Source organism: Hemibagrus wyckioides, linkage group LG15 (assembly GCF_019097595.1).
Source record: "Hemibagrus wyckioides isolate EC202008001 linkage group LG15, SWU_Hwy_1.0, whole genome shotgun sequence".
Classification (NCBI taxonomy): domain Eukaryota; kingdom Metazoa; phylum Chordata; class Actinopteri; order Siluriformes; family Bagridae; genus Hemibagrus; species Hemibagrus wyckioides.
This window is the reverse complement of record NC_080724.1, coordinates 13,285,208-13,297,500: the sequence shown is the minus strand read 5'-3', so window position 1 is coordinate 13,297,500 and position 12,293 is coordinate 13,285,208. Positions and strand designations below refer to the sequence as shown.

Below are 12,293 nucleotides of genomic sequence, written 5' to 3'. Positions count from 1 at the left end.
ATATATAAATATTAACCCAAGATAGGTTCTGCCCTTTTGAGCTACACCAAAAAATGTGTTTGTTTATGTGTACCGATGTCTCCACAGAAAGTCTTTCTCCTGTTCTGAGAGCTCATACAGTGGGTCTCGGTTGCAGAGAGCACGAAGTTGTTCAGCTTCTGCTTGAGAGATGGAGCTGTCACACACCAACCGATTACTCTGAACACACACACACACACATAAAGTAGAGTCATTAAGACGTTGGCACGTGTGTGTGTGTGTGTGTGTGTGTGTGTATTACCAGGCTGAGAGAGTAGTTGTATCCCAGCTCTCGGGAGATGATCCAGTTAGCATGTTCCTCGATCTGCTGTTCATCAGGAAAAACCACTGTGTGATTAAAGGAGGGGAACTCCAACTCTACACATGGAGTCTCCTACAGAGAAAGACAGACAGAGAGAGAGAGAGAGAGAGAGATGTCTATATTCACTACATGTAATGTAACATATTTTTAAATTTCTGAGATAATAATAATTATTGTTTGCATATGAAAATGCAATAGGGGACAACACACACACACACACCTTGTTGGGGTTGGATCCTGCCACACCGATGGGATTGAGCAGATCCTCTAGTCCATGTGGAACAGGCCACAGACTCAGAGCCACTTTACCACTGACCAGAGTGTCCTTATAATCAAACAGATTGACATTGCCCCAGGCCAGGGGACAGTGCTCCTACACACACACACACACAAATGTGTTAGAAATTGTTTTAAACTAATTCTAGGCTACATTTTATGATCACAATGGTCAAACCTCTTTAGCCCCCTTGCGACCCTTGACAGAGCAGATGGAGAGACAGAGACGAGCAGCACGTGGGAGATCAGTCAGAGAAATATCATACATCAGCCACTCATTCCATCTGCACACACACACAGAAAACAGCAAGTCACACTCTGTGTTGTTTAGAAAAATGTGTGTTTATGTGTGTGTGTGTGTGTGTGTGTGTGTGTGTGTGTTTTACCGGGGGTTGGAACACGGAACCCTCTGTGTGTTGACATTGTCACATAAAGGCTCTCCTCCATGATATATACCAGTCCTCACGTAGATCTAACACACACACATACACACACACACAAACTTACACTTCAAACTTACAATCATCATGTAAATTGTTACCAAACATACCAAAAACCTCTAATGGAAGCAAAGCTTCACCTTGTCAATGTCTCGGATGTTGACGTTGACATAGGTGGCGCAGATGAGCCTGATGCGGAGCGGAGTGTGAGTGTTGAAGGCCCAGAGTGAGCGGGGGTTAGTGGGGTCACCTCCTGCGGGGCTTGGGCTCGGCTGGGGGGTGCGGCGGCTGTACGATGGAGTAACAAAGCCACTGCAGGGCAACTGATCATACACACTGTCCTTACTGACCAACATGAGGTGTGGCAACTTCCCCACAATGATACAACTGCGGATATACTACACACACGCACACACACACACAAAGCACATGTACAGTTAGTAAAAGATGGTCTGTCTTTACTCAGACCATAATTACTTTCCATTACACACCATCCTCACCTTGTACTGGCTGAGTGGGTACTTCTCCAGCAGGTACTCATCACAGCCGCACACCTTGAGGATGTACTGTCCCTGGTACTCCTGCACACACAGACGAAGCTGCTGAGCCGACAGGTGCATACTGCGTGTCTTCTTCCTGATGGCCTCAGCGATCAGCTGCTCCGGCACACAGTCGTGAGCGATCTTCAGCGTGTACTTCTGCTTAGCATTAGATGGAGACACCACCACCCAGATCGTCACAATCAAACGCCCTGCACAGACAGACACACAGAGAATGTACACCGCAGCACTGCTGAATTCTGGATTCTGATTGGTCAGAATGTGTTCATCATTTTATATATAACAGAACATAGTATATATAGATATTAACACGCTCATCCCCCTCACAGGGACTGAAGGAACCATCACACACCTTTGTCGAGTTTGGCGTAGATGTGTTGTGGTAGTTGCGGTGATGACTCCACACTGGGGGGGTAAACGTACAGAGCATGAGTGTGTGGTCCTCCTCCTTCACGCTCCTCCATTGCCTCCCTACACACACTCAGGATGCTCCTCCTGAAGTCCTGCACCTCCGAGTCCTTCACCAGCTCAAACTCACAGATTGGCATGCCTATTGCAAAGCCTACATAAAAAAAAAAGTTACACACCATCTCTATCTCTCTCTCTCTCTCACACACACACGCACACACACACACACACACAAATCACAAAACCAAACACGCACAGACCGATCTCACGGTTGAGGATCTTCTCTTCTCGGTTGCCAAGAGGTTCGATGACCTTTAGGATAGGATGGAAAAGTCGAAGGTCACACAGTCGCCGTGTTTCATCATAAAACTCCTCCCTCTCTGCCTCCTGAGTCACACCCACAAAGATGTAGCAAGACTCCTCCTACCAGTCACACAGATGCGTTATTTTTAAATATGACACATTTATTAATCATCATCTTTCACATGAATAGGAGAGGTAGAAGGCGGTTTCTACCTGCAGGAGGTGGTAGAGGGGGTATTTGCGGGCCTCTGTGAAAAGCTGCTGTTTGATACTGATGAGTGGAGCTTCACGTAAACACTCCAGACTGACGAGCATCCCATTGGGTAAACAGCAATCCACCAAAATACGGGGGGGCATCAGGTGTAGACCCCATAATTCACCTGAAGATGGCCTTGGGGCCATTCTCTCTCACACACACCCTCGATCTGGAGAAAAACAGAGAATATCCTTCACGTACTACATCACTTGTAATTCTGAGTATCTTTTGTTTTGTTTTTTTCCTCTGTCACTTGTGTCCATTCTAAGATTCTCGAGAGGTTAAACATTTGCATATTTTATATGGAGTTATGACTGTAACCAGCTTTAGAATTTGGATTGGATCAGACAGGGTCCAGGTCACAGCAAGGGTTCTTTTCACTCTGTCTCAGTATTCAATTATTTCAGTAAATTAAGAATTCATTAAACTCAGGACTCATATCATGGATGGTAGAATTATCTCCTTGGTCTACAAGACATTGCTTTCTAAACACAAAGCCATGTGCAGTTGCGTCCATGTGACCGCAAGCACAAACTACACAAAACAAAACAAGAGAAGAGTGTGTGAGAAAGAGCAAAGTGAAAATAAGGACACACGAGAGTCCACCATCACAAAGAGCACACACAGGAAACTCAGTGTTTTTTACATTGTGTTTTACCAGAAGGCAGAGAGTGTAGAGTTATCTTCACGCTTATTTTATTAAACATTGAGAAAAACAGAAGGCTGGATTGTGGCTGATGTTCCACACGCACACTTATCTCCATCAGAGACGTCATGTGAGCTCGAGGAGAAAAAACATATCAATTGTCGCACTGAACAACCGAGCAGAACAACACCAGAATGTGTATCATCATCATCACCATCACATCATCTTGATTATCCCGGTCGTAGTCATCACCATCATTGTCATCATCATCATTATCCCTGTCGTAGTCATCACCATCATTGTCATCATCATCATTATCCCTGTCGTAGTCATCACCATCATTGTCATCATCCCTGTCATCATCATTATCCCTGTTGTAGTCATCACCATCATTGTCATCATCCCTGTCATCATCATTATCCCTGTTGTAGTCATCACCATCATTGTCATCATCCCTGTCATCATTACTATCATCATCACTGTCACTGTCATCACCATCACATCATCCGTCATCATCATTACCATCAGCATCATCCCTGTCATAGTCATTATCATCATCCCTGTCATCACCATCACCATCATCGTCATCATCCCTGTCACTGTCATCACCATCACTGTCATCATTGTTATTGCCACCTTCATTATTACCATCACATCATCACCCCGTCACCATCATCATCACCTTCATCGTTATCACATCACCATCATCATCATCACTATTGACTATTATAACTATCATCATAATTTCGTAATGATCATCATCATCAACTCTTACCACAGCAGTGTTTAATGAACACCTTGCACAGTTGCAACCTGTAGTGCTGTATTCAAAGCAACAAATAATTACTACCATCAGTAATTAATTAAATCAGGTAACAATCCAGTTCCCTTTACTGTTAAATTAGACTACTGACTAACACTTACTCTACTGAATGTTAATTCAGTGTTAGGACCTAAGTAAACACTATATGTGTTTTTAATTTGTGTTTAGTCCTCACCAGTGTATCTTTGCCCTGGTTCCTGTCCTCAGTGTTAATCCCAAACCGCTCCCTGTTCCCTATAAAAGTGCACTACATAGGGAACACGGAAAACTGAACACCCTGTGTGTTCAGTACAAAGGCATTTGGGATGAAGCCGCGGTCAGAGCATCCTCTGATGAGCTCCGGTGCTGCGTGTGCAGGACGTCTGTCTGTCTGCCTGTCTAATCTATCTGTCTGTCACCCGGTACCGGCTACGATGATTAATTAACGGAAATCCGGCTCTGACACTCGGGCACGAGGAACAATAGGAGGCAGAGCGCTCGAGAGAGCTCGAGAGGGGGAGAGGAGAGGAGTAGAGGAGAGGAGGGGGAAATCCTTTTCTTTTAAAGGGGACGCGCACGCTGTTGACAGATTAGGGAGAGATGAAGGTGCGCGCGCGGCGTGTGTTCTTTAAGAACCAGGGGGGATCCGGGGTTCTCCTCACCGAGCATCAGAGACCAGCATCATTACAGAGATTACAGAGGAAAAAAGATAAGAAGCTGATTGGCAAAGAAACGACCAAACATCAGCAAACAATAAAGATCTAATAAAAAAGAGAAATGTATAAACACGATACTTTATGATTATTCAATTTATCTGATTCATCACCAACAAGTCAGCTTCTGCTATGAGAAATAAATACACACACACACACACACACACGAGAAAACGAGAAATACACTACAAAATGAAACAAAATAAAAAATTACTATCTAAAATAAAAATATTTTTACTCTATTTCATCAAAAAACAATTCTGTGTTTTTCCTTGTGGCTGCACATGTAATCAGGTAAAGTCCTGTAGTAGCTGTAGTTTGGATATTTTACCTGTGTGTGGTGTGGCTATTAGATTTTAGAGTAAAGTTTTTGGGTTACATTACTGCTCATGTACACATTAGTGCAACGATCAGACCAACTGGGACCAAACTTTCACTTTAAAAGGAAATAACTGAATTTGGATCAAAACAACAATTGTAAATCCACTGCTAATTATGAGGTTCTATGTAAATATTCAAGGTGCGGGCAGTGCAATACTCTGGAGTGTATTATTTTTGTATGACAGCGTGGTCTGAAGTATGTTATTCCTCTTGTATCGATTCAGCAACAATTACACCACTTAATTTATTAATGTACAAAACCTTCTACATTTGACAGATACAGTATGTGTACTTCCTTATCCTCTCACACTAATCCTGTTTTTTGTTTCAGTGAGATATTGTAATGAGACAGACAGATGTAACCATGTTAGTTAGTAACTCCCCCAACACAGACACACACACACACACTCACACCACATCTGTTTTTGGAGATTAATGATATTGTTTTGTGGCCATTATGTCCTACCAATCCCCCCAACATGATGTTAGAGCTACTGTTATTACGTTGAATATTTTCTAACAGCATGTCTCCGTGTGTTTAATTCCTTTTACACCACAGCAATTTACCAACACTTACATTTTTGAAATCAAAGAGCGCCTCATACTTTTTATCCATTTATAGTTACCTATATTAACCTAACAAGGCATGTCCTTGTACACTTGTGTACTATCAGCTATAAACAGTGTTTCCCTCAGCAGTGTCTCTTCATTCTCTCTCTTTAAGTTAATATGAGAAAAATCTCAGCTTGTCATGTTACTGAGAAACCACAAAGAAGTGTAAGCACTGACACTGGAGACTCCTTCCATGTTAAATAGCTCTGTTCATCATCAGTGGAGTGTGTTGTATACGTCCACGTGAATGACATGTTGCTCTAAAAACACTAACACATTAAAGCAAGTGCATTAATATAAATATGTGATTAGCAGCTGCACTACTGTCAAAGCTGCTGTTATAAAGAATTAATCAACGCCTTCTGACCAACAGTCATGTGGTGTAAATGTAAATATCTGACAGACATCAGAAGTGATTATGTGTTAGAGCATGTCTAACATAGCATCTCCCAACATGACTTCCAAACAACTCTCACTCCTTTCTCCTGATCTTCATGTTCCTCGGTACAGTCAAACCTGATCAGATTCCTTAGCTAGCCAAACAGCAGTTCATGACAAGTTCTCTCTCTTACACATACACACACATGCAGAGAGCGCCATAAAGATTCTTCTCTTTCCTCCCATAGAAAACTAGGACCATTAGCCATCCAAAGAATCCCTTAAAGAAACTATTTCTTTTCCAGACCATGTCTCTAAGCTCTATCTAACAAGGTGATAATTGTGTATAGCCACTGTTTAATGATGTTTGTGTGTGTGTGTGTTTGTGTGTGTGTGTTGCGGTACTCACACTCTCTCTTATTGCAGTAAGTCCTCGAGGTAAGAAACATTCATCGGCTCTCTCCTTCTCTAGATGAAAAGTGTTTTTCACATGTTTTTCACTACAAACACGCCTTCCCAGTCTGTCTCTCTCTCGGACACTGAAACAATAGGGCCCATTTCCTCTCTTCCCCTATTTCTGTTCCCAAGTGCCACACACACACACACACACATATGCGTAAAAATGCATAAAAATGAAATATTAATAAATTATTAAATAAATGATTATAAATGTAATGTAATAAATTACATTACATAAATAATTAATAAATTAAAACATAAAAAAGGACAAAATCCCTAGATGCATCTCTCTCTCCCTCTCTCTCACTGTCACAGAAGTCTTTCGGTCGTTTGTTTGTTTGTTTGTTTTAAGCAGTAAGACAGACTCTCAAATGGCTCATATCCAAATAAGAACACTAGCCTACATATGAATTGTAGAATTTGGTATTGAGCCTAAATTAGTGTTAGTCACAGAGTCCTTCACTCTGCCTCTGATCACTCTCTACTCTGAATCTAATCCGAATCTTATCTAATATCTACGTAACACCAAAGTACTCAAAGCCTGGTTCCACTCAGTGAGGTCAGCAGAGTGTTTTAAGATGATCTCTGGTCACAGTGTACGAGATCCTGTATGATAGACTGTGTAGTGATTCTATAACACTCTGTGAGAGTTCTGAGGGGAATTTTCTTTCCATTACAATGCTTCGTTTACGTTTTCCCATGAGTTTGCAACCCTCTAATTTGTAGATATTAGATAAGTGTCATAGAAGCACTCATACACTGACAGTTTAATCACATATTTCCTACACTCACACAATGGCACTAAATTGGCATTTTTCAGTCATTTTTGTACATCTGAATATTAACAAACCACTCTGACTATTAGTATGTGAGCTTTTTCTCCTCCTGTGCCTGTTCAGACCTGTTTCTGGTTATTAGTCTCATTAGTGATTATTGACCTGTGTGTGTGTGTTCAGCTTATGACTGTGTGATAACTAATTCTGTTGTTGAGTTTGGAGTGATACAGCCTGAGTCAGCCATTGTTCAACCTTTTCCTGTTTTTACCCTGTTCATATCTGTCTGTAAGAGAGAGAGAGAGGGAGAGAGAGAGAGAGAGAGAGAGAGAGAGAGTGACCGTAGAGAGAGATAAAGAGAGAGAGAACAAGAAAAACATGCGCATACACACACACCCACACAAACTGGATTTTTAATGATGTTGCAATAAATAAATGAATGAACAAATAAATAAACAAATAAGTTAATTAGCATTTAATTAGTAGTTAATGTGTTATTAATTTTTTACCAGTTAACATGAAAAGTGTTATTCATTCACTTTAAAATAGAACTACAACATAGTGTGTGTGTGTGCACTTAACTTAAAACACTTTGGTTCTCAAATCACACACATACCAAGACAATAAACAACATGAGAACATGGTGCACTCCAATATACAATGCACTGTTTAGTGTGGTACTGTGAGGGTTAAAACATAGCGAGAGACTATGAGTTATTATCTATGAGTTAGAGTTATTATCCAGTGTGTGTACGCACACAGGCCTCATCCCAAATCTCACTAGCACACTTGTGTGTTTAGTCCTTCCAGCAAGAGGGAGAACTGTCATGCTCTTTCTCACTGTCCTCCACCTAACTGTCATGCACATCCTTGTGTTCTTCATCATCTTCCTCCTCGTCATGTCTCCCTTCTCCAGCCCTTCTTTCCTTCAGTTTTTCTGATCTACACTTCTCCCTCTCTCTTTTTCTCTCCTTCTCTTCTCCATAAAATTGCACCATCTGGTCTGCTATGTTTAGAAAATTGCATTAGTGTACTACTTAACGTTTGGAGGACAGTGGATCTTGACAATCTTCACATATTTTGAAGTTTGCATTAAGTAAAATAATATTTGATTTTTTAAAGTATAAATTATAAGGTATTAATTCATTTATACTTTATATACTTTAGGGATATGATTATTAGTAAATTTATTCTACATTCTATCTCAAAACTCTTCTCCAGCTAATGGGAAAATTAAATCTAACCTGTCCTGCTTGCCGGATTCGTGCAGCTATTAGAGGTCGTGTCAGTGACATCACCTGTTTTGTGTTGTTTCTTTTTCTTCAGAGAGAATGTAGGCGTGTGAGAATTTTTCTCTTTTCCTTCTTTCACAGGTACACCATCAATCAAATCTAGAAAACAGAGAGAGAGACAGAGAACATACAAGAAATAAAGAGAGACAAACAGCCAGTTGAAATGTTAATGGTGCGATATCTCTTTACGACCTTTCTGTTCTTTCTCGCCCTCATTTCTTTCTTTCAGCTTCTTCTTCTTCTTCTTCACTCTTTTCTTGTTCTCACCCGCTCTGTACGCCTTGTCCTCTGTCACCCATCTGCTCTTCTTCCTTTCTCTCTTCCTCTCTATGAGGGAGAAGTTCTTATAAGTCTGACTGAGTTATGCACCTTGCACTGTTTTTATAGGCTCTGAAAGTGCTCTCTACCAGAATTTCTATTAAAATTTTTTAAAAATATATCTTCAATATTGTGACATAAAAACTGCATATTGTGACATAATTTATCAGAATATCGATATTACATTGTCATCTCACCCAGTTCCACGGATGATTATCTAATAACCAGACTGATTCCTTTCCTTTTATTTTAAAATAGGCTATAAAGTATATGGTGATCATAGGCTTAACCAGATTATTATAACAAATAAATTAGAGACACAAACTTTATTACACAAGACATTTTACTGTTTACACACCTTTTTGTTTGCTTCCTGTTGATCTCTGCTTTTTACTCCATGAATCCTGAAAGACAAGTTTTTGCAAACATAAACTTTTTGTGTGTGTGTGTGTGTGTGTGTTTAATGAACCTCATTGTTGCAGTCATTTCCAGCCTTCCCAAAAATCACCTCAAACATCTCTACAAAGGCACAAATACACACACACACACAGCAGCAGCATATGTGTCAGTACAACAATCCCAACCTAAATGTGTGTGTGCATGTGATTGTGTGTACCTGCGATATCACTGTCCTCTGAGCTCTCTCTGTCTGACACATAACGACTATGAAACCCAAACTTCACTAACCTCTCCTGAGAGAGAGAGAGAGAGAGAGAGAGAGAGACACACACACACACACAGAGAGAGAGAGAGTGAGAGAGAGAGAGAGAGAGAGAGAAGGTATGCATAAATAAGATGCCACCACAATCGCTGCTGGTATTCTTTTAATTCTAGGTATGTCTACAAATCTCCTGCAATGCATTGTGAGTATTCTGTAGTGGTTTAGTGTACTTTGGCTGTGTGTGTGGGTGTGTTTTACCTTTAGAGACAACTGGAGTGCTTCCTTGGCTCTACAAATGGAATCTTTTAGGCCCTTCTCACCTACCTACACACACACACACACACACACACATATATGCAGAGATACACAGTGCAAAGTCCAAAAACCACAAACACACCATTCTTCCAATCAGGAAAATAATCAAAAAGAAAGATGTGTGCGTGTTTACATTAAGAAGCTTCTCCTCAGACAGGTCAGAGTAGATCCTCACTCTGCTGCAGGTGACCCAGGCCCGGGTCACCGGTTCTCCAAAATATGTCACATGGCACTTATACTGCGACATACAATCTGTTTATCTCAACCTGCTTTACTATTTATTTAAGTACTTTATATTTCCAAAAATATGCATAAATGCATTGCTCTAGTACACTGTAACATAGAATATATATGATGCTAGTGGAAATGTGAGTGAGATGGAAATAGTACCGGAAAGAGATCAGACTCTGTGCGGAATTCCAAATATTTCTCTGTGTCAGGATCTCGCTCTACAATTGCCGGCCACCTATAAACAAAATCATCATCAACATCATGGCTGTCATTTAAGAGACTTTCCAAAGCCATGCTCAAATTAATGTGTGAATATTATAAAACAACATCATCAACAGTGACTGCGAATCACAGACACACAAGACTTGTTCAAGAACTGTTTGCAATGCGCCATGGGCTAATTATCCCTAGCTGAGTTGATTTCTTAAAGGCCAATATGATAAAAGCTGGTCAGATGAAAACAAGTTACCCAGAAGGCACTGCCGCAGTTTCCTTTAGTGGATAAGGCAGTTTATTATAAGTGTAAAAACGAGTGTGTAAACTAATAATTATTTTTTTTATAAAAAAAGTGTAAACTATTTACCTAGACAAATCACACACATTATAAAACATTATTATACATTATAAAACACATGTGTGTATGTGTATGTGAGTGTACCAGGGACAGCCACTTTGCCGGGCCCAAACCAGTGATCCAGGCACCAGTCTATAAAAGAACATCTCCTCCTCAGGCACGTTGGACGTCTCTTCTGGAGCTGAGCAACTGCTAAAGGAGGCGTCTAAAACACACACACACAAAACAGAAAGACAAAGAGTGCTTAAACACCTCAAACAAGCAAATTAACTATCAGATAGCATTTATTCTCAGACTCCTCTAAACAATCAAGACTATTTTGTTGTTAGTGTAAAGTAAAGTAAACTAAAACTGTGAAGTAAAACTGTAATTTATTGAACAGCAGATGGGACCTTCACTATACGATCCAATAGACGAGCTACTGTTGCTCAAATTGCTGAAGAAGTTAATGCTGGTTCTGATAGAAAGGTGTCAGTTTGTTGTGTATGGGGTTGCATAGTAGCAGGCCAGTCAGGGTGCCCATGCTGACCCCTCTGCACGGCCAAAAGTGCCAACAATCGGCACATGAGCATCAGAACTGGACCACGGAGCAATGGAAGAAGGTAGCCTGCTCTGATAAATCACTTTTTCTTTTAAATCACATGGATGGCCGGGTGCATGTGCGTTGCTTACCTGGGGAACACACATGGCATGTGTGTCATGCTTTGGGCATTGTTCTGCTTTGAAACATTGGGTCCTGCCATCCATGTGGATGTTACTTTGACATGTACCACGTACCTAATCATTGTTGTAGACCATGTACACCCTTTCATGGAAACGGTATTCCCTGATGGCTGTGGCCTCTTTCAGTAGGATAATGTGCCGTGCCACAAAGCAAAAATGGCACAACAACGAGTTTTGAGGTGCTGAAATTCCCCATATCTTAATCCAATCGAGCATCTGTGTAATGTTCTGGACAAGAGGCCCCACCTCTCAACATACAGGACTTAAAGGATCTGCTGCTAATGTATAATGCTAATGTATAATGTATAACCTGATCTATTATCGTTTAACAGAGGGTTTAACAGAGTCTCTTCTTTAGTCACTCACACTGATGTCCATAACTGGCCTCATCCCTTTGATCCCTCTCTTCTTGACTCTTCTTCCTGTCTGTCTCTGTGTGAGTCTGAACCAGACTAGACTTATATACCTCATCCCGTACTTGCCTGTAAATATCAGGACAGTGATGAGGAGTGATCAAAGAGAGAGAGAAAGCGAGAGAGAGAGAGAGAGAGAGAGAGAGGGAGAGAAAGAGAGAGACTGTACCTGTGTTTCCCCTGTTTGATGTTCTTGTCTCCACCTTAATAAAAACAATTTTTAAATATTAACAATCTTTAAAACTCATGTTCTACGCTAGTGTAATATTGAAGATGTAAAAGTAAATTAAAAAATAGACACCACTTAAACAAACGTGGTGTGAATAAACCATATAAATGTCTACTCACCAATTAGATCCACCGAGGGGGAATATGACACACTCAAAAAAAGATTCTGCTGCGAACACACACACACACAC

At 40.7% G+C, this 12,293-nt stretch overlaps 1 protein-coding gene across 7 annotated transcripts in view; it reads right to left on the bottom strand.

The window, feature by feature from the left end:
- zgc:158659 (uncharacterized protein LOC791141 homolog) overlaps positions 1-12,293 on the bottom strand; it is an 18,361-nt gene extending 6,068 nt beyond the window's left edge. The window contains exons 1-16 of one of the 7 annotated variants that reach the window (XM_058410708.1): positions 12,044-12,288; positions 10,823-10,943; positions 8,832-8,966; positions 8,646-8,738; positions 7,619-7,633; positions 6,525-6,692; positions 2,541-2,752; positions 2,285-2,447; positions 1,969-2,178; positions 1,557-1,807; positions 1,197-1,454; positions 1,003-1,088; positions 795-900; positions 561-713; positions 281-412; positions 74-198 (exon numbers count right to left, since the gene is read on the bottom strand). In XM_058410708.1, the coding sequence (XP_058266691.1) occupies positions 74-198; positions 281-412; positions 561-713; positions 795-900; positions 1,003-1,088; positions 1,197-1,454; positions 1,557-1,807; positions 1,969-2,178; positions 2,285-2,447; positions 2,541-2,729 (1,673 nt within the window). In that variant the 5' untranslated portion in view covers positions 2,730-2,752; positions 6,525-6,692; positions 7,619-7,633; ... (2 more) ...; positions 10,823-10,943; positions 12,044-12,288. Of the gene's footprint in view, positions 1-73; positions 199-280; positions 413-560; positions 714-794; positions 901-1,002; positions 1,089-1,196; positions 1,455-1,556; positions 1,808-1,968; positions 2,179-2,280; positions 2,448-2,540; positions 2,753-4,227; positions 4,404-6,524; positions 7,634-8,645; positions 8,967-10,822; positions 10,944-12,043 lie in introns of those variants that run through there. The other 6 variants (XM_058410707.1, XM_058410709.1, XM_058410711.1 and 3 more) reach the window with 6 other exon arrangements.